General features: G+C 44.9%; 3 protein-coding genes across 3 annotated transcripts; 1 reads left to right on the forward strand and 2 right to left on the reverse strand.

The window, feature by feature from the left end:
* Positions 1-214: 214 nt before the first annotated feature.
* Positions 215-3,291, reverse strand: LOC123413192 (mitogen-activated protein kinase kinase 2-like). Its single transcript, XM_045106142.1, has 9 exons — positions 3,128-3,291; positions 2,936-3,020; positions 2,187-2,324; positions 1,822-2,046; positions 1,529-1,711; positions 1,209-1,414; positions 847-892; positions 646-734; positions 215-555 (listed from the first exon to the last, which is right to left on the reverse strand). The coding sequence occupies exons 1-9, from the start codon at positions 3,184-3,186 to the stop codon at positions 540-542; spliced, it is 1,047 nt and encodes a 348-aa protein (XP_044962077.1). The 5' UTR covers positions 3,187-3,291; the 3' UTR covers positions 215-539.
* Positions 3,292-5,800: 2,509 nt separating this feature from the next.
* Positions 5,801-10,170, reverse strand: LOC123413193 (RNA-binding protein 2-like). Its single transcript, XM_045106143.1, has 6 exons — positions 9,961-10,170; positions 8,095-8,198; positions 7,566-7,998; positions 7,423-7,484; positions 6,854-6,935; positions 5,801-6,561 (listed from the first exon to the last, which is right to left on the reverse strand). Exons 1-6 carry the CDS (start codon positions 10,007-10,009, stop codon positions 6,446-6,448), a joined length of 846 nt encoding a protein of 281 aa, XP_044962078.1. The 5' UTR covers positions 10,010-10,170; the 3' UTR covers positions 5,801-6,445.
* A 6,674-nt stretch (positions 10,171-16,844) lies between these two features.
* LOC123411861 (GDSL esterase/lipase APG) lies at positions 16,845-18,907 on the forward strand. Its single transcript, XM_045104819.1, has 5 exons — positions 16,845-17,162; positions 17,295-17,425; positions 17,668-17,901; positions 17,990-18,245; positions 18,369-18,907. The coding sequence occupies exons 1-5, from the start codon at positions 16,922-16,924 to the stop codon at positions 18,563-18,565; spliced, it is 1,059 nt and encodes a 352-aa protein (XP_044960754.1). The 5' UTR covers positions 16,845-16,921; the 3' UTR covers positions 18,566-18,907.
* The last annotated feature ends 1,252 nt before the right edge of the window (positions 18,908-20,159 follow it).

Consider the following 20,159-nt stretch of genomic DNA (forward strand, 5'->3'; position numbering starts at 1 on the left):
GACAACACCGTTACAAGACAGCTGTCAAATTATTTCTTCATCATCTGATGTAGAGACTTACCAGTAACTTTTTTATGGCTTGCCGATCATAGCTGATACACAAGAGAGAAATTCGTCCCATGGTGGCTGACGCCAGGGATCCCATGAAGGTTGATTTCTGAAGCCCAACACCATATACCCAAAGCGACGGATCCTAACTAGAACTCGCAAATGCTGCTCCAAATCGGATTGTAAAAGGCGATCCAGTAAACATGGTTTCGTTTACAGTAAAATTCAAAACCGGGACGCCGATACATAACGGGCAGTTGAGTTCCGGCGTGCAGCCAGGCAAAACTTGGGTCCTCACTCACGCTAGAATGCTGTATTTTTTGTACGATTATGCAGTGCAGCCAATAATGTCTTACTCAGTTCAAACATATCATCATACCCCAAGTTCTGAACAAAAGGAAGGTAAAGAAAAACTCCAATCACTTGCTTTAGTTAGCGTCGCTCTACAGATTGTCCTCCAGCTCACGGCACGTGGTCGAGCATTTGTCGCCTCACAATGCGATTTGCCTGTGAAAACGAAGATAGGCCATCACTGGAATTGTAAAGGAATTGCAGTAACCATGTATGTGCACTTCAGCGGTTTATAGGATCCATTACTTGAAGGTGGCAAGTGGCGATCCCGCGGTCGTGAAGTAGTCAGAGAGATCGATGTTCAGGTCGTCGTACATGCTCAGGAACGGATGAGCCTGGGCGTCGGAGGCAACGGATAGAAGACATGGATCAAGATCAGTAATAAGCTAGCTAATGATGCTTTCGAATGAACATACAAAATTGTGAAGCGGACAGAAATTTCCTTACCGATAGGGTTTGGGCAGATGACCTATCTGTAGCATTTTTTTGGATACTGAAAAAATCCAGAAAGAAATTAAGAGAACAGATATATTAGCCTTCTTTCAGACACTAATGCTCCGTAAGTAAAATACAGAAACCATTTAATCTGTCTACAGATGAGATGAGAGAATAACAAAAACATATTTGGAAGTTCAGATAATATGATGGATATTCCAAAGCAAGAATTTTGGATTGAGAATCACTACTTCACAAGCAAAAGGTAAAAAAAAATGATAATATTTGTAACTAAGCTCCTCATTTAAATCTACACAATTTTCAAATGAACAGTGCTTAAGAAGGGGGGGGGGTCAATGGAGAAGCACAAATACCATGCGGAAACGAATGAACAGAACTCTGCTGAGAACTGGTCTGGTGGTGCAGAAGGTGATGGTTGGTCGACAACAGCTTCAAGAAGTTCATAAAAGCTATCACGAGGAGGATATGGGAAGTTGCCAGTGGCACATTCCAACATAACTAGACCCAAGCTCCAGATATCACTCATATAACCATGTTTCTGCCCACTGATTCTTTCAGGCTGTCGAGAGTATACATTCTACATTGGTTAGCTGAAACAAAAAAAAATGGTGGGCATATATTCATGCCACACTGGAAGACATGTTTACATAAACTTGAGAAAACTTTCACCCACCGCCATGTAGTTAAACGTGCCAGTAAAAGTATCTCGCTGTGCGGAAGAACTAGCAATGATGGCACTAACACCAAAATCCGATATCTTAACTTCACCCCTGTGATTTATCAATATATTCGATGGTTTCAGATCTCGGTGTAAAACGTGCTTCTCATTATGCAAGTACATCAGCCCTTTCAACACCTGCACGAGGAAGTTGCAATTGTCAATTGAAAAGGTCTATTTGATCTTAAGGTGACATTCTGAATTTCTGATAGCCAAAAGATATTAGGGAGATGTGACATTTCACTGGCCTGCTTACAAATTGCAGCGAGGTATGCCTCTGGAACTGTTCTAACAGCCTTGAGGAAATCAGCGAGAGAGCCGCCATCCATATACTCCAAAGCAATAGAAATGACACCATTGACATAGAAACACTGATAGCATGTGACAACATACTGGCACTGTGTTGACAAGCTTATTTTCAACTCCTGGGCAATCTGTTTGCGTATGCTTTCCTGAATATTGAGTTGTATAACCTGCAGATACATGTAGGCAAAATACCACAGAGACAGAGGCTAGTTACAACGACCACCGTAAGTTTTGTACAGAAACAAAGTCAAAGGAACCACAAACATGAAGCAGCAGAGATAATGTATGTTTGAGACAAAGGCAATACCTTGAGAGCGAAAAACTGGCCAGTCCATTTGTGGCGCACCAGCTGCACGGTTCCGCTGCTACCTTTCCCGATCACTTTGATCGAGTCCAGATCATCAATGCTCAACTGGTGATTATCCAACGGCTTGATAGGAGGTGCCTAGAGAAGTCGAGTACGTGAACGGGAAGAAGGTGAGACAGAGACAAGATAAATGAAGAGTACAAAAAGTTAAGAACAGGTTGCAATTAGACAGTTCCCAAAACAAAAAATGGCGATAGACAGCTCTTCCACCATAAGCAAGCGAGCATCACCATTTCCGGAAAAATATGAGCAACCACTTGAAACCTGGTAACCGCGCGTGCCAATTTTCGCTGCTCATGCCGTCGACGAAATCAGTACAGATAGTACCAGTATAAATGGTACTAGTACGTATTACTCCCTCCGTTTTCGCATACAAGGGCACAATCGAATTTGTGGACAGAATGCAATCAGACAACTTCCCCCTAAATCGTCGTTCCGAAAAGGGTAACCACCACTGGACGGTAGGAAGCCCCTGGCCGGCACATGCCAACGCTAGTCACACGTCCCACTCTTTTTTTTTTATGTGTGCTTTGTAAATGTATTGATTGATGACACGAACGAAATTATTACGAAAAAAAAAACAGTAGAGGTTGGTTGTGGTTGTACCGATCTGCCGGGTCCAGCCCTACGTTTCTAGGCGAAGATGAGATGAGGCGGGGGATTTGATTGGCTGGCTGGTTTGGGCTTACCTCGCCTTCCTCGCTCTGGGGGACGATGCGGAGGCCGTCCTTGTTGACGAGCAGGTCGCCGTCCTTGAACGTCCCGCTCTGCGTGCTGCTCCCCCCGGGCGGAAACCAAAACCAAATCAGCGCGTCAGAAGAAGGAGGGGGCAGATGGACAGCAGCAGCAGCAGGAGGAGGAGGAGGAGGTTAGCTGCTTACAGGAATTTGCCGATGGTGGAGTCGTGGGAGGGCAGCGCGAGCTTGCCCGGCTTCTTCATCGGCTCGCTCGTGGGCTGGACGGCCTCGGAGGAGAGGGGAGGGGAGGGGAGGGTGGAGACGCGGAGGGAAGGGTGGGGGGAGGAAAACGGCGGTTGGGGGGAGGGGTTGCTGGTGACGACGGGTCCTGCTCACCGGTCTTTGCTTTGGTCGCCTGGAGATTTGACCTTTCCTCGCTGTCCAATTACGCGTTACCCTTGGAAAAAACGCATACGAGCAAAGCACACGTCCTATCCTACGCACGCTCGCTGTACAATGAGAAGGCTGAAAAGAAAACCACTAGTCTTTGGTAGCAGGCGCACACGCATATGCCCGCTTCTTTTAGCCGATTCTTTCAGAAAAAACTTGAGAACCGGGCCTTCCCTGGCTTCTCCTACGATTTTAGACTCGTATTTCTTTTCCTTTTTACAGTGCTAGGTAGTACTTATTAGCATGTGAACATCCTAGTAGGATTGTAAAGGAAACACATGGGTTCCGTATTACTTTTTGGGAGAAGCTGGATGAACGAATCGGCCAAAAGAACTACTCCCTCTGTTCCTAGATACTTGTTGTTGAGGAGAACTAGATTAGTTCTTCCCAACAACAAATATTATGATACAGAGAAAGTAGACAATAAACTAGGACTGCAACGTCATTTCTAGATGACTGTAACATCTTGTCAACTTTAGATTTGATTTTTTATTCTTTTACAATATCTGATTGCAGAAACCGATATGGTACTAGTAGGATCCTTTACAAAGAAGTTTAATTGAACTTTTTTTTTCTTCCTTCAATGATGGTACGAAGCACGGCGCAAAAAAAAATCATGTGCCGATGAAGAAGAAGAAAATGTACGATCTCAATCCTCGCAAGTTGCACCACAGTTTTTTTTCCCGGAAAGATAATGAGATGGCTCCCTGTGCTCTGATTGTTTTTTTGTACTATGATCTATCTAGGAGCAATACCAAAGTGTTTCAAAGGAGGATTGCCTTGACTTATCTGGAAACTTTTAGATTTTTTTTATTTTTTTGGAATCAAAGGGAGGTTGTCTGCTTCTACGAGGTTTGATCCTTTCAGTCTATGTATCTCTTCATACACTGGTCAGGGTCTTAGCACGACGACTCATCAAATACCTATTACAATAGCATTGCCTGGCTTCTACAAGGAAGGGGCGATGACGAAGCGCTTTGTAGTCATCGCTAGGTAGTCCATAGACCTGGTTGTAATTTTTGTTACTTTTGATGTATTTATGGATCCGGCGACAAGTCCGATTAGCAATCTCATACCTTGAAATTGATGACAGATGATGAATAGATTAAAAATTCTCTTGAAGGAGGGACATCGCCTGTTGTTATACTCGAGGCAGTCATAATGGTGTGCGCACACATACACTCATCCATATAAACGTACACACACGCACACCCTACCCTTATGAACAACTCCGAGACACCGAGTCAACATATCATCTGAAGATTTACAAAATCATTGTAAGCGCCTCGTCATTGATGGAAACATCTCCTTTCACTGAAAATGTATCTCCGAAATTCCTAAAATAAATTCAAAATAGTGCAAGCACCAGGACTTTGAACCCCACCAAAGGAATTGTTCGAAGGCGTGTCTTCGTTTTTTCCAAATTGGCCAAGTTCATTAAAGTCGAAACTAAAGCACTGGGTGGTCTGGCAGTGCAGCCGAGGTGCCATGGCAAGCAAGGAAGGGTAGCTCTCACGCCGTCTCACCACCCAATTTGGGAGGCGCACGCACGCCCACTTCCCATCCCGGCCACATGGAAATACTGTGGAAAATGCCAGCGCTCTGCCGAGTTGAGCCATCAGTACCATCATCTTTTCTAAGATCCAAGATAATAATAAATACTCCCTCCGTTCCAAAATAAGTGATTCAGAAATGACTCAACTTTGCATTAATTTTAGTACAAAGTGGAGTCACTTTTGAGTCACTTATTTTAAGACGGAGGAAGTAAAACATAAAAAAAGCTAAACTGGCTACATATAGGCACCAACAAGTGATGTGCTGCTACATGGAAATCTTGTCTGCATATGCGTGGCAAGTCCTAATGCAAGAGATGCTCAGCTCACCTTCAAAAAGCCACGTGTATGACTAACTAATTCCAACTACCCTCTCCATTCTTAAATACCCCCTCCGTCTCAAAATTCTTATCTTAAATTTATCTAGATATGATCTAGTCACGTTTTAATATATAGATACATTCATTTCTAAACAAACCTAAGACAAAATTTTTGAAACGGAGGAAGTATAAGTCATTCTAGAGGCTTCGCTAATGGACTACATACGAATGTATGTAGACATACTTTAAAATATAGATTCATTTAATTTGCTCCGTATGTAGACATCTAATGAGATCTTTTAAAAGACTAAGCACATCTTTTGTGGCTGTTTCTCAATATGGGCTAGTAAAAAGAAAAGTAAGGTGAGAAGAAAAGCTCACCAAGACGTATCAAACTTGTAGAGGACATCAAAGGACTGCAATTTTGCAAACGAAATAATCGCGTCGGTAGAAAACGCCAGCATTCTAGACGTGCTAGCTTTGGTAGGGGCGGCCGCGATGCTACAGCCTACAGACACCTGCAAACTCAAGCCACACAGATAAAGCTGACAACAAGAGAAAACACGATAATACATATATTCACAATCCAATGGCTAACCCACACGACAGGGATTTCTCTGAAAACCCCAAACCAGGTCGCCAGTCAGCCTCCTTCGGGAAGCTCCAGCAGAAAAAACCGTTGCGAGAGCGAAGGTGAACGCGTACGACAGGCGGGCACTTGTCACCACCGTCGACGTCCCGCCTTCGTCTCAAGCGCTCACATTCCACGGCAAAATCAACGGTAAGTCCAGCGGACCTGAGCATCTTGTCTCTTGTGGTTCCTGTCCCCAATTGACAGCTCTGGCCTGTGGTGGCTGTATCAGGCTCCGGCTACAAGATGCCACTCTCCAGCATCACTAGTGGCAAGCCCAGGACATCAGCCAGATTGTACTCTACTGCTGCCACTGGAGTTGCAAAGACAGTAACGGTTTATGCATAACATTCCCAACATATCCACCCGCGAAAAATGCGACGCGGGAACACGGCGAATGTGCCAAGTAAGGCAGGTAGGTGTCAGACGAGCCTGTCCAGCAAGCCAACCTCCAACTGACAAAAGGCCCATCACAGGTTGCTACCACAGTCTGAACATAGCTGATCTACAATGGCCCACTGCCTACAATACACTGCTGGCAAAGGGGAAGATATATAGATGACGGTGATCAACGAGCGCTAGGGCGTTTCCGCTCTTCATTGGCTGGCGGAGGTCGGAACGGGAACCTTGCAAACTGGATCTTAAGGAACGGGCCGTCGGCCTTCCTCTCGTCGATGCGGTATCCTGCAAAACAGCAAATGTTGATGTTCAGTCTGTGTGGCAAAACTCACTTTTTTTTTTTGCATGTGTTGATATACATGAATAGCAAACATACAGATAAAAACATTTGGTTTTGTATATTAAATGTGTAAGACACATGTGTTTCCAATACTTGCAAAGCTCCTATTGACACTTTATAAGTATGCTGTGATTATTCTTGTTAAAAAAAAAGAGATAACGTCTCCACTAAAAGATATATGAAGGAATATAAAGTGAAAGTATCAAAGCAACAAATACACGCCACTGAAACAAGAACCTTGGAGAGCCTCCATAGCAGTCCCTGCACATTTTGCGTCACTGAACTCCACAAAGCACAGAGCATAAGCCTTGTCACCACTCTGCAAGAGGAAAATGGTAGTAGGAAAAAAGTGAGTTTGAAATTGGCTAAAAAGAGGAAATTTCACCAGTAATAAGGGGGGTCAGCTCTCTGCAAATGTAGACAAGCAGAAATAGCTATTTGTTCATTACCCAAGAAAATGAGGTAACGCATTGCAGTTGACACAAAATACCAAGATAAAGTTCAGGAATAAAAACTTGACATAATTTGACATCTATGAAATTTCTGTTGCTTTTCGAGCCTTAGGTACTCAAAACCTATAAGTAATAACAATTAATTTCTGTCCTAATATCCTACATACCTTTTCAAATAAATACACTTTGCAATTGCTTACATTTCACGTCATAAACATATATTTAGCAAAATGGGGTTCTCATACAAATTCACATGTGCACAAGTTTGTAAGTGAATGGGTGACTGGTTATGAACTACCCTACTGTTTGGAGTGTGGAGAAAATGATGTATTGGAAAAAAAGCACAGGACATACACGTCTGGGCTCCTTGTGCACAAGTCTGAGGTCCTTGAAGCCAACGAAAGGACGGAACAAATCTTCCAGAGGAAGTTAAGGTTGCAAATGGAACTAAAGAGATACAAAAATATGATGCAGAGAATACTGATAGCAAAGGATACGAGCTACTTCTCTCCTGGTGCAATCAGTTGGCAGACCATCAACAAAAAGAATGTTGGATTCATCTTCTGATGGCATCAAAAGGGGTTTGGGGCGCTCAACTTCAGGAATACTGACACTTTTGCCAAGTGAAGAACTTCTCTGGACTAAAGCTGGGTCTTCCAAAGGGCTAGGTCCCTGCGGCCTAGCTCCAGCTGGCAGTCCACCCAAGCCAACCAAAGCAGGATGGCTCACGCCTGCTGGAACATCCAAACCATAAGCAGGATGGCTCACGCCTGCTGGAACATCCAAACCATAAGCAGGATGGCTCACGCCTGCTTGAATATCCAAACCATAAGCAGGATGGCTCACGCCTGCTGGAACATCCAAACCATAAGCAGGATGGCTCACGCCAGTTGGAACATCCAAACCATAAGCTCTTGACTGCAATGGTACCTGTGGATCAAAACAATGTGCTGTGTGACAAACCAAAAAGGTATTTACCTTGCTCTTGCTAGTAACTATAAATCTGCTAAAGTCAAGTTGTCTTACATCAACTCTAGGTATATTTGGTACTCCTCGCAGAGCAGCCATTTTTGAAGCATAATAGGATGATTCCTCAGGTGGAACATACCCAGGATAACTGCCCAGTGGAACTGCTTATCAAATAAAATTAGCCCACAGCAACAAAATCCATGTTAGGCATTTATAATGCGGTATAAGAGTCAATTTCCACATCAAAAGAGAAAAAAAAGGAAATAAAGAGATAAAACAGAAAGTACGCCTCATCAAAGCAGGCATATATGCATGTATATGAATACAAACTACATACAGCCCCCTACATTCATCTTCACCATGTATAAATATGTACATACAGTTATTTGGTTATTCTTGCGCTTCTGACAACTCAGCAACATCAACAATCTATCCAAACAAATGCAACTGAAGTAGCCACTAAATAGATTGAACAATGGGCCACTGTCCACAATTGGCACGAGGGAGTGCTTCCAAAATTACAACTATACACCAAAACCATATCTCGTGTTCCAACCTTCAATAGACAATAGTATAATCATATAAAAAGGTAACAATTGCAAACTGCCTTGACAACCATAGAGGTTCTTCCTACCTATAAAAGTTCAATTCAAGAATGATTTCCGTGGACCACATGGTATCAGATACGACGCCACATTCCCTAAAAAAGATACAATATCATATTAACCCTCACAACATAAGCCGCCTGATTCAGGGCAATCTTACACTCCACTATGTTCTAGCACACCTCATATTCCTCCAAACTACTTTTACCAGAGCCAGTTCCAAATAGCAAAATGCTCACATGGGATAGTGGGAAAGCCATCCTTCCCTTTCCTACAACCACTTAAAATCGAACAAAGAACACTATGACACGAATAAGCAATTGGTACCGAAGGTCCAGGATTTGTGGTAACCATGTATTACTAGAAAATACCGGAAGTTACCATGCGGAATTTTCAAACGAATTTCCAAATTTCCTGAAAAATTTATAGGAAAACTGTGACCGCAAGTCTTACACATATGCAACCATGGTGCAGTGGTAGCTTGCACTTGATGTCCCTTGGAACGCGAGTTCGACGTGCCTATCCCACACCTCTAGTTTTTTCGATCTCTAAATGATTAAATCTTGTTGCACCGACAAGTGACAGAAAATATTGAACATAGTTTGCTAAAAATGTACCGTCGGAGGATTCGTACCGGCAACGTCTCGCTTGCGAGCGTGCGGAGCTACCACTACAGACTGTGCGAAGATTAGCATCCAATTGAGATGCTAACTTAATTATCACCAGATTCGGTACTAAAATTGGAAAACATTAAAACAACTCGGCATTTTTTGACTGGCAACACGTTTTCTGGAGGAGGGCCGTAAATGCCTTTACTCTTGTTGGATACGTTTCACGTGCACTCGTGGATTACTCTTGCCATGAAGACCCATAACTCATCAAGGTCAACAGAAACCTCAGAAATCACAGATATCACCTATCTGGACCATAGAGGTATATAGCAGTGTGGTATGGGATGCTACTAAAACTCGCCGCAGGTTAGAAACTAATAATAACCCAATTGAACGACGCGGCCACGGAGCGCGGGAAGATTGGTACCAATCTATAATACACACTGATTTCTCCCAGTCGAAAAAATCTCACCACAATAAGGGTTCCCCTCCTCTGCAATCTATCTACGGCCCAATTACCCAAAACCTCACTCTGCGAGAACGAACCATACAGACGGAACAAGGGGCGGCTATCCGCGCCACTCCCATCACCAATCATCTAGGGATTCGTCTCCTCGGCTCGAGGCGCGGAGAGAATCGATCGCGCGGAACGGGAGACACGGTTGCGTGGGGGGGTCCGAGCGGGAGCGGGTGCGGACGGCGCGTACCTCTGTCGTGAGAGGAGGACGGGACGTATGGGCGGTAGGGATCCCCCATGGGGTCGGTGCGCGGCGGGTGCGGGGGTCGGCGCAGGTGCGGGGCGGCGGCCGGCGGCGAGCGAGCGGGCGAGCAGGGGTTGGGTTGGGGTTTGGGTAGAAAGGGGCGGAGTGGGGCGGCTTGGGGGAGCCCTGGACTCTGTTGGTGCGATATGGGCTTGTTCGTCTAATCAGGACACGGCCCGGATCCCATTTGTCTTTTCTTTTTGTAAACAATGGCCCAGTTCTTCCCGTGGGACCGCGTGAGTATTCGGAAGATTTTAAAAAACTTGTCTAAGAAAAGGATTAAGAAAAAAAGGAAGATGTTCATATTTGGAGATCACCTCCTAACCAGTGATTGCATTCAACTAAAATTAGAAAGGCCGTCGTTCACAAAGACATACTCCCTCCGTTCCTAAATATAAGTCTTTTAAGCGATTTCAATAGATGTCTACATACGGAGCAAAATGATTGAATATACACTCTAAAGTATGTCTATATACATTCATATGTAGTCCACTAGTGAAATCTCTACAAAGACTTATATTTAGAAACGGAGGGAGTAGTACTTTTTTGTGTTGTAGAAAAGGTAATAGAAATGATGTAGTACATGTGTAGCGTGATCCTTGCTCATGGTATGACAAGTTGTCGTCGACTCGTCCTGTCAAAAATATACATATTCATAGCCCCTGTGCTTGTTCATCATCTTCTTCTATGCTCCTTCTCATCTATCCCTATACGTGGCCAAAACTCGGGTTAGGCCTAAAAAAGCCCGTGGTACAATATTTAGGTCCGAGCCCGATCGTCGGACCTAGTTTTTAGGCCCAAGCCTGTCCTAAGCCCGAAGAAGCCTGGCTCGACCCGATAAGTTTGGCCCAACGTAGGCGTAAAGTCGGGTTTTTCAGGTTCGAGCTCGGTCCGGTAAGCCCGATGGGCTCAGAATCTAGGCCCAAGTCCGACCCGTGGGCAAGGTCAGATCGGGCCAAGTTGGGCTTTTTCGGGTCGGGTCGGGTCGGGCCAACCGGGGCCGGGTTTTCCATGGACAGGTATGGCTACCCCTACCTGCCAACCCCAATCTATGCAGTATCATCCTTCTCGTCAATTGAAGTTTCACAGTTTGGTATTGAGAGCCGAATTCCACCCACCTATGCTTCGGCATATTGTTCCTCCAACTTCTATCCTGATTTGTAATATATAGAAATGTATGAGTACATTGCATTGAGTGTGATTTTTGATTCGATGAATTCAACACAAATCCTCTTGATAAGTTGGACACGACGCCAACCAAGTCCTTTGACTCAAACCTGCCATGAAGAAAACCACGAATTAGACCAAGAACTTGCTGGGCACTATCCTCAAGCAGACCGACAACCAAACTATCGCACCGGAAGCACCTTGAGGATCAACTCCAATTCAAACCCCAGGTATCACTCGAACTATATGGCCTACACAAGCAACTCAATCTCACGTAGACTGACGTCCACAAGAAGCATAGGACGACGTTCCGAAACAACGCCCTCAGAACCACCGTGTCCATGTCCACGACTAAGTCAAAATTAACACTACAATAATATCTTCGCATAGCGATGATTCCAACACCCAAAACTATGCTAGGAAAGGTGAACTCCAGAAGTGAACCAGTAAAAAAAATCTACATTGGTGGAGGCATCGAGATGAAGGGCATGATAAGGTTAGCACCGGCGAAGTTGAGATAACAATAAAAGGAATTCACAAAGAGGGTCATGGTGCATCTAGTCCAACAAAAAATCAAACCCAAAATTTGACTCTCTCGTGTCTCATCATGTGGATTTTTTATTAGAGGGGACCTTTCAATCAACAGTGAGATGTTCGTGATCATTTCGCTCATTTAGAAACCATGTACTCCCTCCGTAAACTAATATAAAAGCATTTAGAACACTAGTTTAGTAATCTAAACGTTCTTATATTAGTTTACAGAGGGAGTATTTCCTATTTGATCTTTAGTAGACATAAAATGAAATAATAACAAAGATTTCTCTAAGCCTACTTATCTAACCTGGTTGAAATTTTCTTATGCCAATGCTGCCTCTCAAAAGTGTAATTTAGACTTAGTAAAATTAAGTTTCCACCTTTTCAACAGATTTTACTTTCACTAATCCTTTTTTTTTTGGGAATTACTAGCTTGTATGGAAATGATTTTTTCTTAGACGTGTACTGTGTATGTAAACAAATTGAGCGTGGTAAAAATCTTCCTTCGGCGGTTCCTTCCTCTGCAGGCTTCGTTCAATCATTCCATTCGTTCGGCACGAACTTCGAGGCCTCGCTACCGTCCAAATGGCGACGGCCCCACCACCACCACCGCCGCTGCCCGCCGGTCGCCGCCTCGCCTCCGCCGTCCGGCGCTTCCCGCCGGGCTGCGGCCGCCAGCAGGGCAATGCCGCCCAGCCGCCTCGTCGCCCGTCCCCCGTCCCCTCCGCCGCCAGCATCGGCCCACCGCCCAACCCCTACGCGCCCGCGGCCGCCAAACCCTCGCCAACCCCCGCGGCGGCTCGCCTCCCCGGGACCGGGGGCCACGATCGCGGCGGGGCGGATGGTCCGACGGCCGGGATCAGGGCTCCGGCGGTCGCGGAGGTGGTGACGCGTCGCCTCTCGGCCGTGCGCAGGTACCCTCCGGGCTGCGGGAGGCGCGTCGCGGTGCCCCAGCCAGAGGCTCCGTTGGCGGCGGTGCCTGAGGATGACGCCGGCGCTATCGACCTGCTGGCGGCGGTGTGCGACTTCGAGGCCGAGGCGCTCGCCGCTTATCGGAAGGGGGTGCCTTGCGCGGGTGATGGCGGGGAGGCCGACGACGGCTCTGAAGGCAAGGGGAAGGGTGGAGGTGACAGCGTCGGCGCGCTGGCGGGGTGCGGCAACCCTGGCCCGCCGCAGGACATGGCCGGAATCGCGCTGGTGCCGTGGGCGCAGCACGGGCAGAGGTCGCAGCAGCGTCGCAAGTCTTTTGAGGGGGGACTGTGAGGCGCCGTGTCCTTTGTTTTGCTGAACGGGGTGCCTGCCTGACTTGACGCATTTCGAGGCTGTCGATGGCTTGCTGCTGGATGATGATCCCCGGCGACAATGGAAGACCTGCTCACTTACTGTGGCATCAGATGGTTTTGTAACTCTCTTTTTTGCTGAAGATCAGCATTTCAGTTTTTGATTGCTGATCGATGGGGTTCTGTTTCATGTTAAGTGCTACCTGATGTGAACTAGCTACTAAGTCAAGTGTTTAGTCTAGGCGTCCGAAGAAGGTCCGTTAGGTTACTATATCGGTATGCTGCTGCAAGACTGTAGGTTTTGAGATGCCTGGAAACATCACAGGCTTAAACTACTTGGTTAAAGCACCTTTGTGTTCAGTATTTATCTGTTCTGCATTATCTTATTATCCAAGAACTGCGCCGAATTGTTCGCTTGGATGCATAACTAGGAGTATCTCCTCACTCATAAATTTCACAATGATCCACATTGGAGACGCAAGATTGTGTTATGTACATAGATTGTCCTGTGACCTGCTAGCTTACTGAACCTTACATGTGAAGAGTAGATACTTCTCTACTGTTCTACTTCCAGTTATTTCCGATGGAGTTCAGTTATGATTTGGACACTTGAATGATGTTACAGTTGATGCCTTGCTTGATAAGGGTATCATTGTCCTTGTATGCTTCATTATGTTAGTTGCACTGTCATCATCTCCCTAACTGTTGTCTCCTTCATGTTCCGTAGTTAAAAGATCTGTCCTGTCGAAAAGAACTGCATTTCACTTTTCACCAGAAGGATGCCAATAATTACAGAAATATTTTCCGCATTGCGCCCTTATCTCACTCATGCTGAACTCTATCTATTCTGGGGTTTCTTCTAGTTGTTGTTATGTTGAAATCTGTAGATACTGTTTGACAGATTCCCAAAAGGCTGTCCTGTCGTTGGTATTTGAATACACTGATTATGACATCCAACTGATTTTGCTGCTACTTAAACACTATCATATATTCCTTTCAAGAGCTGATGTTCCACAAGGGAAGAGAGCTATAGTTGAATATGTACTTGTTTCTGTTACACCTCATTTTTTTTAATGTTTTCTCTGCATTTACATGTCTCAACTCTGAATATACCATATATATGGCAACTATGGGCTAATATTTTTGGCTTAGTTACCGCATCTGATCTCTCTGACCCGTGCATGGTAAACTAAATATACAATGAACGTATTAATTTCTTTTATCACTTCATCATGAATGTCAGTTCAATACTCTCTAGCTCTTGTGCATAATTTGTGGAATTCGATATATTTTATATGTTGATTGAGGTCTGGATATGCTATATCTTTCAAGCTTCGTTTGAACACTGGACACAAGAAAAAGTTCATTATGTACTGTTCTAGCATCATTTGGTAGCCTTCTATATCTCATATTTCTCTTATTTTTTCCAGACTCTTTTCACATGATTTTGACAGAATAAAAGATCGATGCAACATTTTGAACTTCTGTGACTAAAGCCTCAGTGCTTGGCTGCTTGCTGAGGTTGGTACCTTTCTTTTAATTTGGTTGTGTTTACTACTTGCATCATGGGTGGTTTATATGATAAGCTAGGGCAGTCAACATTGGTGTTAACCTCATGGAAGATGATCATTTATGTATATATTCTTGCAATGGTAGGTCCCTGTGTTAACTGTAGCCATTGAATTTTATATATGGTATGGAGTATATTATAATGTATACCTATCTTCTTATATGTGGTGATGTCAACCTTCTGTAAGGAACTGTCTAGAAAAGTATTGGATAGATCAGTTTAGCAGCTTGGTCGGTTATCAGAAACTTGCAACTATTCTATTATTACTTGTCATTTTCACAATCTTATGTATGACACAGAAACACACGTATATTTCTTTCCTTTTCTTCCTTAAAAGTTATCAAACAAGGTATGACCCTTTATCAGCTCTTCTGATTTCAAGGTGATGCCATGCTTTCTGTGTCAGATGAATCTTTATATAGGATGCCTCTATTTCTTCTTTTTAAGTTTTGAGATCACAATACAAAAGCAATACCCCTTATAATGAGATATGGTTTCTGCGGCAATCATGATAATAGCTATGCATGGTGTGCATACTTGGTTAAACTAAATATGCTGTATAGGCCAAATTGTCAAGCTACACTTTATTATATTGCTTTCTGTGGAAATACAAATTTTATTGTATATTTTTTTGTAACATTTTTAGCGCAGCACTGCTATTTTGTTTTTAAAAAATTGTACCAAAAAAGCTTTGTTGGATATTGCTACGTGGAGTAACATATATGAAGAAATATCCTCTTTCATGCATGTTCTAATACATCTTCACTCCATTTACTAGTGCAGTAAGACGTCAGTTTTTTCTTCACACAAAAATGTTTACCAGATCATATATCTGTTTCAGCATTGTTGTATTTTCTTAATTGTAAAACTGCTGATTTATCTCACCCTGGTTTTATTTCCTTAATTGTAAAACTGCTGATCATATCATCCTGGTTTTTTAAATGGAAATGCAGTCAATGGTGCTTGCCACCAGAAAATGGCAGGAGAAGCCATGACATCTACAACAACATACAGTTTTATCTCCAAATCATCCAGTCTACCGACTACCAGGTCCTTTATGAGGTAAGTTCATCTTAGCTTTATTGTGTGCCCAACACACTTTAAATTGGTAATGTTTCCAGTATACCCCTGAATCCACCAAAGAGCATGCTAAAAATGAAAATCCATGTTCCTTTTGGAGAGAAAGAAGGCCCACCTACAGCTCTGGTCCCACCAATCAGGAACGGACAAGAACCTTATAAGAACTCTTTTGCTCTAATTCAATAATAGTAGTATTACTTGTATACATGAGTATACGGTACCATCCTGGTACCACTGCCAGTCTACCACCAAAGCCACTGCTTTCGCCCTAGCTTACAAGTAGTATGGTACTACGTACTCCCTCCGTCCCAAAATAAGTGTCTTATAAGCTTAGTTCAACTTTATACTAGAGCTAGTACAAAGTTGAGACAGTTATTTTGAGACTGAGGGTACTAGCTAACTTCAACCAGGAAAGAAACTTATCACATGAATTCCCTCTACCCTTCTCCCCACAGCATTTTCCTAGAGCTGACGCGTGCAGCACCACAGTCCACAGCATTCACTCTCTACTGGCATTGATGGAAGTCGTCCAGACAGATCTCCCAGCTGCACATTGTACTTGAGAAAGATCTGCACCGCACAGACCACATCCTCCTCCAGAATCCACAGTCTATTACGCCCAGCACCGGCAGGCAGGCCCTGCGAATGATCGGTCGTTCCAGTTTGGACCCAATGCACGAGCCCCGGCCGCGTATATTGTGCTAGTACTCCAACATGTGCAATAACTGGCTAACTAGCTAGTGGTTGCGTGGTGGCCGTTGGTGCCTTCGTCTCATGTTCCTGCCATTTTGTGATGCGCACAGCATCAATAAACCCCCACAACCACCGCCCTGCTTCCCTATCAGCGCCATAAATAGTCGCCATTGTGGATGGACGGAGGAGTTAGTTTGGAACTGTGGATAACCATGCATGCGGTGCGGTGGGTGCAGGGCATGGTGATGTGATGTGATGCGTTAACCGTGCGGGGAGGCTGCCGCTGCTATCAAATTTGTCACCAAAGATCACGCGGTACTGTATTCAGATAAACATGATACACAGAAACTGGAGTGCTGCTGCTGGATGGATGACAGCCGGGTCCCACCGGCTGGGTTGGGTGCTTCCTGGTCTTTGTCAGGGCAGCTTGTTCACATGGTGTAGTTATGGACTCATAACAGACGCATTAACCACTGCACACACACTTATATAAAGCTCACACACGTTCCATTAGAGCAGACCGTGTGTGCTTCTCTTCCAAAGATAATCAGAGACTCGATCAAGAGCTTGTCTTGATTCTGCAATGGGGGTGAAGAGCTGCCTGTTGCTCCTGGCTATCCTCCTCCTGACGGGGATTCATGGTGGGGAGGCGCAGCCGCTTGTGCCAGGGGTCTTCACGTTCGGCGACTCGACGGTCGACATAGGCAACAACGACTACCTCCACACCCTCATCAAGGCGGACTTCCCTCCCTACGGCAGGGACTTCCCCAATCGCGTGGCCACCGGGAGGTTTTGCAACGGCAAGCTGGCCACCGACATCACTGGTCAGTTTCTAGTCACACCCTTACCCTTGACAGATGTGTTCTTCAGCATCTACTTACATGGTGTGGCGGTATTGTGATTGCACTTGCTAATCTAGATAGATGTATCTATTGTTACAACTTGTGTGGTTGCAGCTGATACACTTGGGTTCACAAGCTACCCGCCGGCATATCTCAGCCCGCAGGCTTCGGGGAAGAACCTTCTGATCGGTGCCAACTTCGCGTCGGCTGGATCCGGCTACTACGATCACACGGCGCTTATGTATGTAAGTATCATCGATCATCGGTCTGTCGAGGAATCGACACCGTGAAAGGAGAAGCTCTAGCTGAGATGTTCTGCCTGCATGCTACTTCATGTTAATTGATCATCAACTTGTCAATCATAAATGGATTAGTTATCTGTCGCCGCCTCGTTATTATGTTGATAGACATCAGTAGCACTTTACAAATTTGTTGTAGAGCTTAAATGTTCTCTAGTTTACTTTGGCAAATGAATTGTGGGATGCAGCATGCCATCCCTTTCTCCCAACAATTGGAGTACTTCAGGGAGTACCAGTCCAAGCTGTCAGCGTTTGCCGGGAGCAGCCAGGCCAAGTCCATCATCAGCGGCTCGCTGTACATCGTCAGCTTCGGTGCAAGTGATTTCGTGCAGAACTACTACATCAACCCCCTGCTCTTCAAGACCCAGACCGTCGACCAGTTCTCGGACCGCCTTGTCAGCATCTTCGTCAACAGTGCAACAGTAAGCCATTCCATCCTCGACACGAGTCCGGAGTTCACGATTTCATGACCGATCATGTGATAATTTCTAAAATTTTAACCAAATGCAGCAACTCTACGGCATGGGAGCGCGGCGCATCGCGGTGACGACGCTGCCGCCCCTGGGCTGCCTACCCGCAGCGATCACGCTGTTCGGGCACGGGAGCACCGGGTGCGTGTCGAGGCTCAACAGCGACTCCCAGAGGTTCAATGGGAAGATGAGCGCCGCCGTGAGCTCCCTAGCGAAGCGGTACCACGACCTCAAGATCGCCGTCTTCGACATCTACACGCCCCTCTACAGCCTCGTCACCTCCCCTGGAGATCAAGGTGGGTGCATGCTAATCCCATGCACGGCACTGTCTCTCTTTTCCTGTCATACCGGCAATTGATCCGGCATTGCAGATTTGTGACGCCATGCTCAACTATCTGTGTCGGGGTTTGTGGTGTCAGGGTTCACGGAGGCGAAGCGGGGATGCTGCGGGACGGGGAAGGTGGAGTTCACGGTGTTCCTCTGCAACCCCAAGTCGGTGGGGACGTGCTCGAACGCGACGACCTACGTGTTCTGGGACGCCGTCCACCCGTCGGAGGCGGCCAACCAAGTGATCGCCGACGCCCTCCTCGTCACCGGCATCGACCTCGTCACATAATAAACCAGGCACCGGTCGGCTAGCGTCGTCGGTCGGAGGATGACGATGGCGCACGCTTTTCAGGCGCCCTGAAGGGAAAATAATGTGTGCACTGCCCAGAGCTCCGGTGCCAAGCCTGTCCATGTGGCGGGAGGGGTGGTTACTTTCTCAGGCTGTGTCACTCGCTATATCGCCAGCGTTGTAGCTAGGGAGTGGGACATATGGTTTATACGTACGAAAAGCTCAAAGTCATGGGTGCACGCTGCAAGGGCACTGGATCTTTTCTTTTTTCTTTCATGTACCGTGTTCTTTTAGCAAATTATTGCATGGCTCCTTTTGAACAGAAACCATGTTTCAAGTTTCTATCTAGTCTATGTGGTGCTTTCAAAAGAAGAAGTTCTATCTATGCGTTGACATGCCAAACAAAAGTTTTTTTTTTCTTTTTCTGCTTGGGAAAGAAGATATAATTTTTAGGACCCCAATATCTAGCCTCCGGTCGCCAGGAGGAGCATCACATCGAACGTTTGGCCGAATCCTATTTGATGCCTTATGCGTCAGTTAACGTGCATTTCGTTAATTGGCGTCAAAACGCTCAAACTTGGCCGGCCCATAGGTTGGAACAGGATACAGCTGCTCTAGTTTGGGCAAGCTTCCCAGCAATTTTTCTTCTTTCAATTTGATTTTTTTGCTGGTTTTGTTTGGTTATTTTATTTTTCTTTTCCTTTTTTTTTATTTTCAGAATTCACAGTTTTTTTTTTTGCAAAAATGAAAATTTGAAATTTGCTTATTTCTTTCCAAAATAGATGAACTTTTAAAAAAAAGATGAATATTTGTTTTACAAATTTGGCGATCGTTTCAGAAATGATGATTTTTTGTTTCAAAATTGATGAACTTTAAAAAAATGCAAAGTTTTCCCAAAGTGGACATTTGTTTTTCGGATTTGTGGACTTTTCAAATTCATGATATTTTTTCGAATCTCTAGAAGTTTTCACTTTCATGGTCATTTTTTAATTTCGTGAACCTTTTTGAAAAAGTCAATCGGTCCATATCATCTGGTGAACAGGTTAACTGCATGGGACCTGGTCAAAATGATCGATTGAACGGGGACGACTTCGTGAAGGAGCGAGCATTACTGAGCGGTCGAGGCAAGGGAACCTGTGTTGTTTTGGCCGGCCCAAACAAGCAGCCATGTGTTATATAAAAAATGCCATATCCTAAATAACAAAAATGCCATCCTCAAAATAATAAAAATGCCATCCTATATTAAAAAATGGCATTCTCTTATAAAAAAGCGGCATCATCTTATAAAATAAAATGACACCAGCTTATAATAAAACAGTACCGTGAGAAAGTATAAGAAAAATCGGGATTTTTGGACCAACTAAAAATAAAAAGCTTCAAAAATACCAAGTTATATGTATAATTATGTTTTGACATAAATGTTCACGAACCACCTCTTTAGTCTATTGGCAAAAAGGCCCCGCGCTCTCACAAGAGGTTGCGAGTTCGAGACCTCCCCCGCCCCGCGCCTCCATCCATCTTAAGCTTAGGAACAACAATGGAGCTTTTGGGGGGAAAAGGCGAAGTCTCTTGGAGAAGAAGATCCACTTATATA

This window comes from Hordeum vulgare, chromosome 7H (genome assembly GCF_904849725.1).
Source record: "Hordeum vulgare subsp. vulgare chromosome 7H, MorexV3_pseudomolecules_assembly, whole genome shotgun sequence".
Taxonomy (NCBI): Eukaryota; Viridiplantae; Streptophyta; class Magnoliopsida; order Poales; family Poaceae; genus Hordeum; species Hordeum vulgare.

Bases quoted from the DNA above. Each gene is read 5' to 3' on its own strand.
- LOC123413192 (XM_045106142.1), bottom strand. From the start codon at position 3,186: ATGAAGAAGCCGGGCAAGCTCGCGCTGCCCTCCCACGACTCCACCATC. The intron at 2,325-2,935 runs GTAAGCCCAAAC...CGACTTCTCTAG, and splicing joins CCCAGAGCGAGGAAGGCGAG to GCACCTCCTATCAAGCCGTT. The intron at 1,712-1,821 runs GCCAGTGAAATG...TTCCTCGTGCAG, and splicing joins TCGCTGCAATTTGTAAGCAG to GTGTTGAAAGGGCTGATGTA.
- LOC123413193 (XM_045106143.1), bottom strand. From the start codon at position 10,009: ATGGGGGATCCCTACCGCCCATACGTCCCGTCCTCCTCTCACGACAGA. The intron at 7,999-8,094 runs GTAAGACAACTT...TTTGATCCACAG, and splicing joins CAAATATACCTAGAGTTGAT to GTACCATTGCAGTCAAGAGC. The intron at 6,936-7,422 runs GTATGTCCTGTG...TTCCTCTTGCAG, and splicing joins TGCACAAGGAGCCCAGACGT to AGTGGTGACAAGGCTTATGC.
- LOC123411861 (XM_045104819.1), top strand. From the start codon at position 16,922: ATGGGGGTGAAGAGCTGCCTGTTGCTCCTGGCTATCCTCCTCCTGACG. The intron at 17,902-17,989 runs GTAAGCCATTCC...AACCAAATGCAG, and splicing joins TCTTCGTCAACAGTGCAACA to CAACTCTACGGCATGGGAGC. The intron at 18,246-18,368 runs GTGGGTGCATGC...TTGTGGTGTCAG, and splicing joins CACCTCCCCTGGAGATCAAG to GGTTCACGGAGGCGAAGCGG.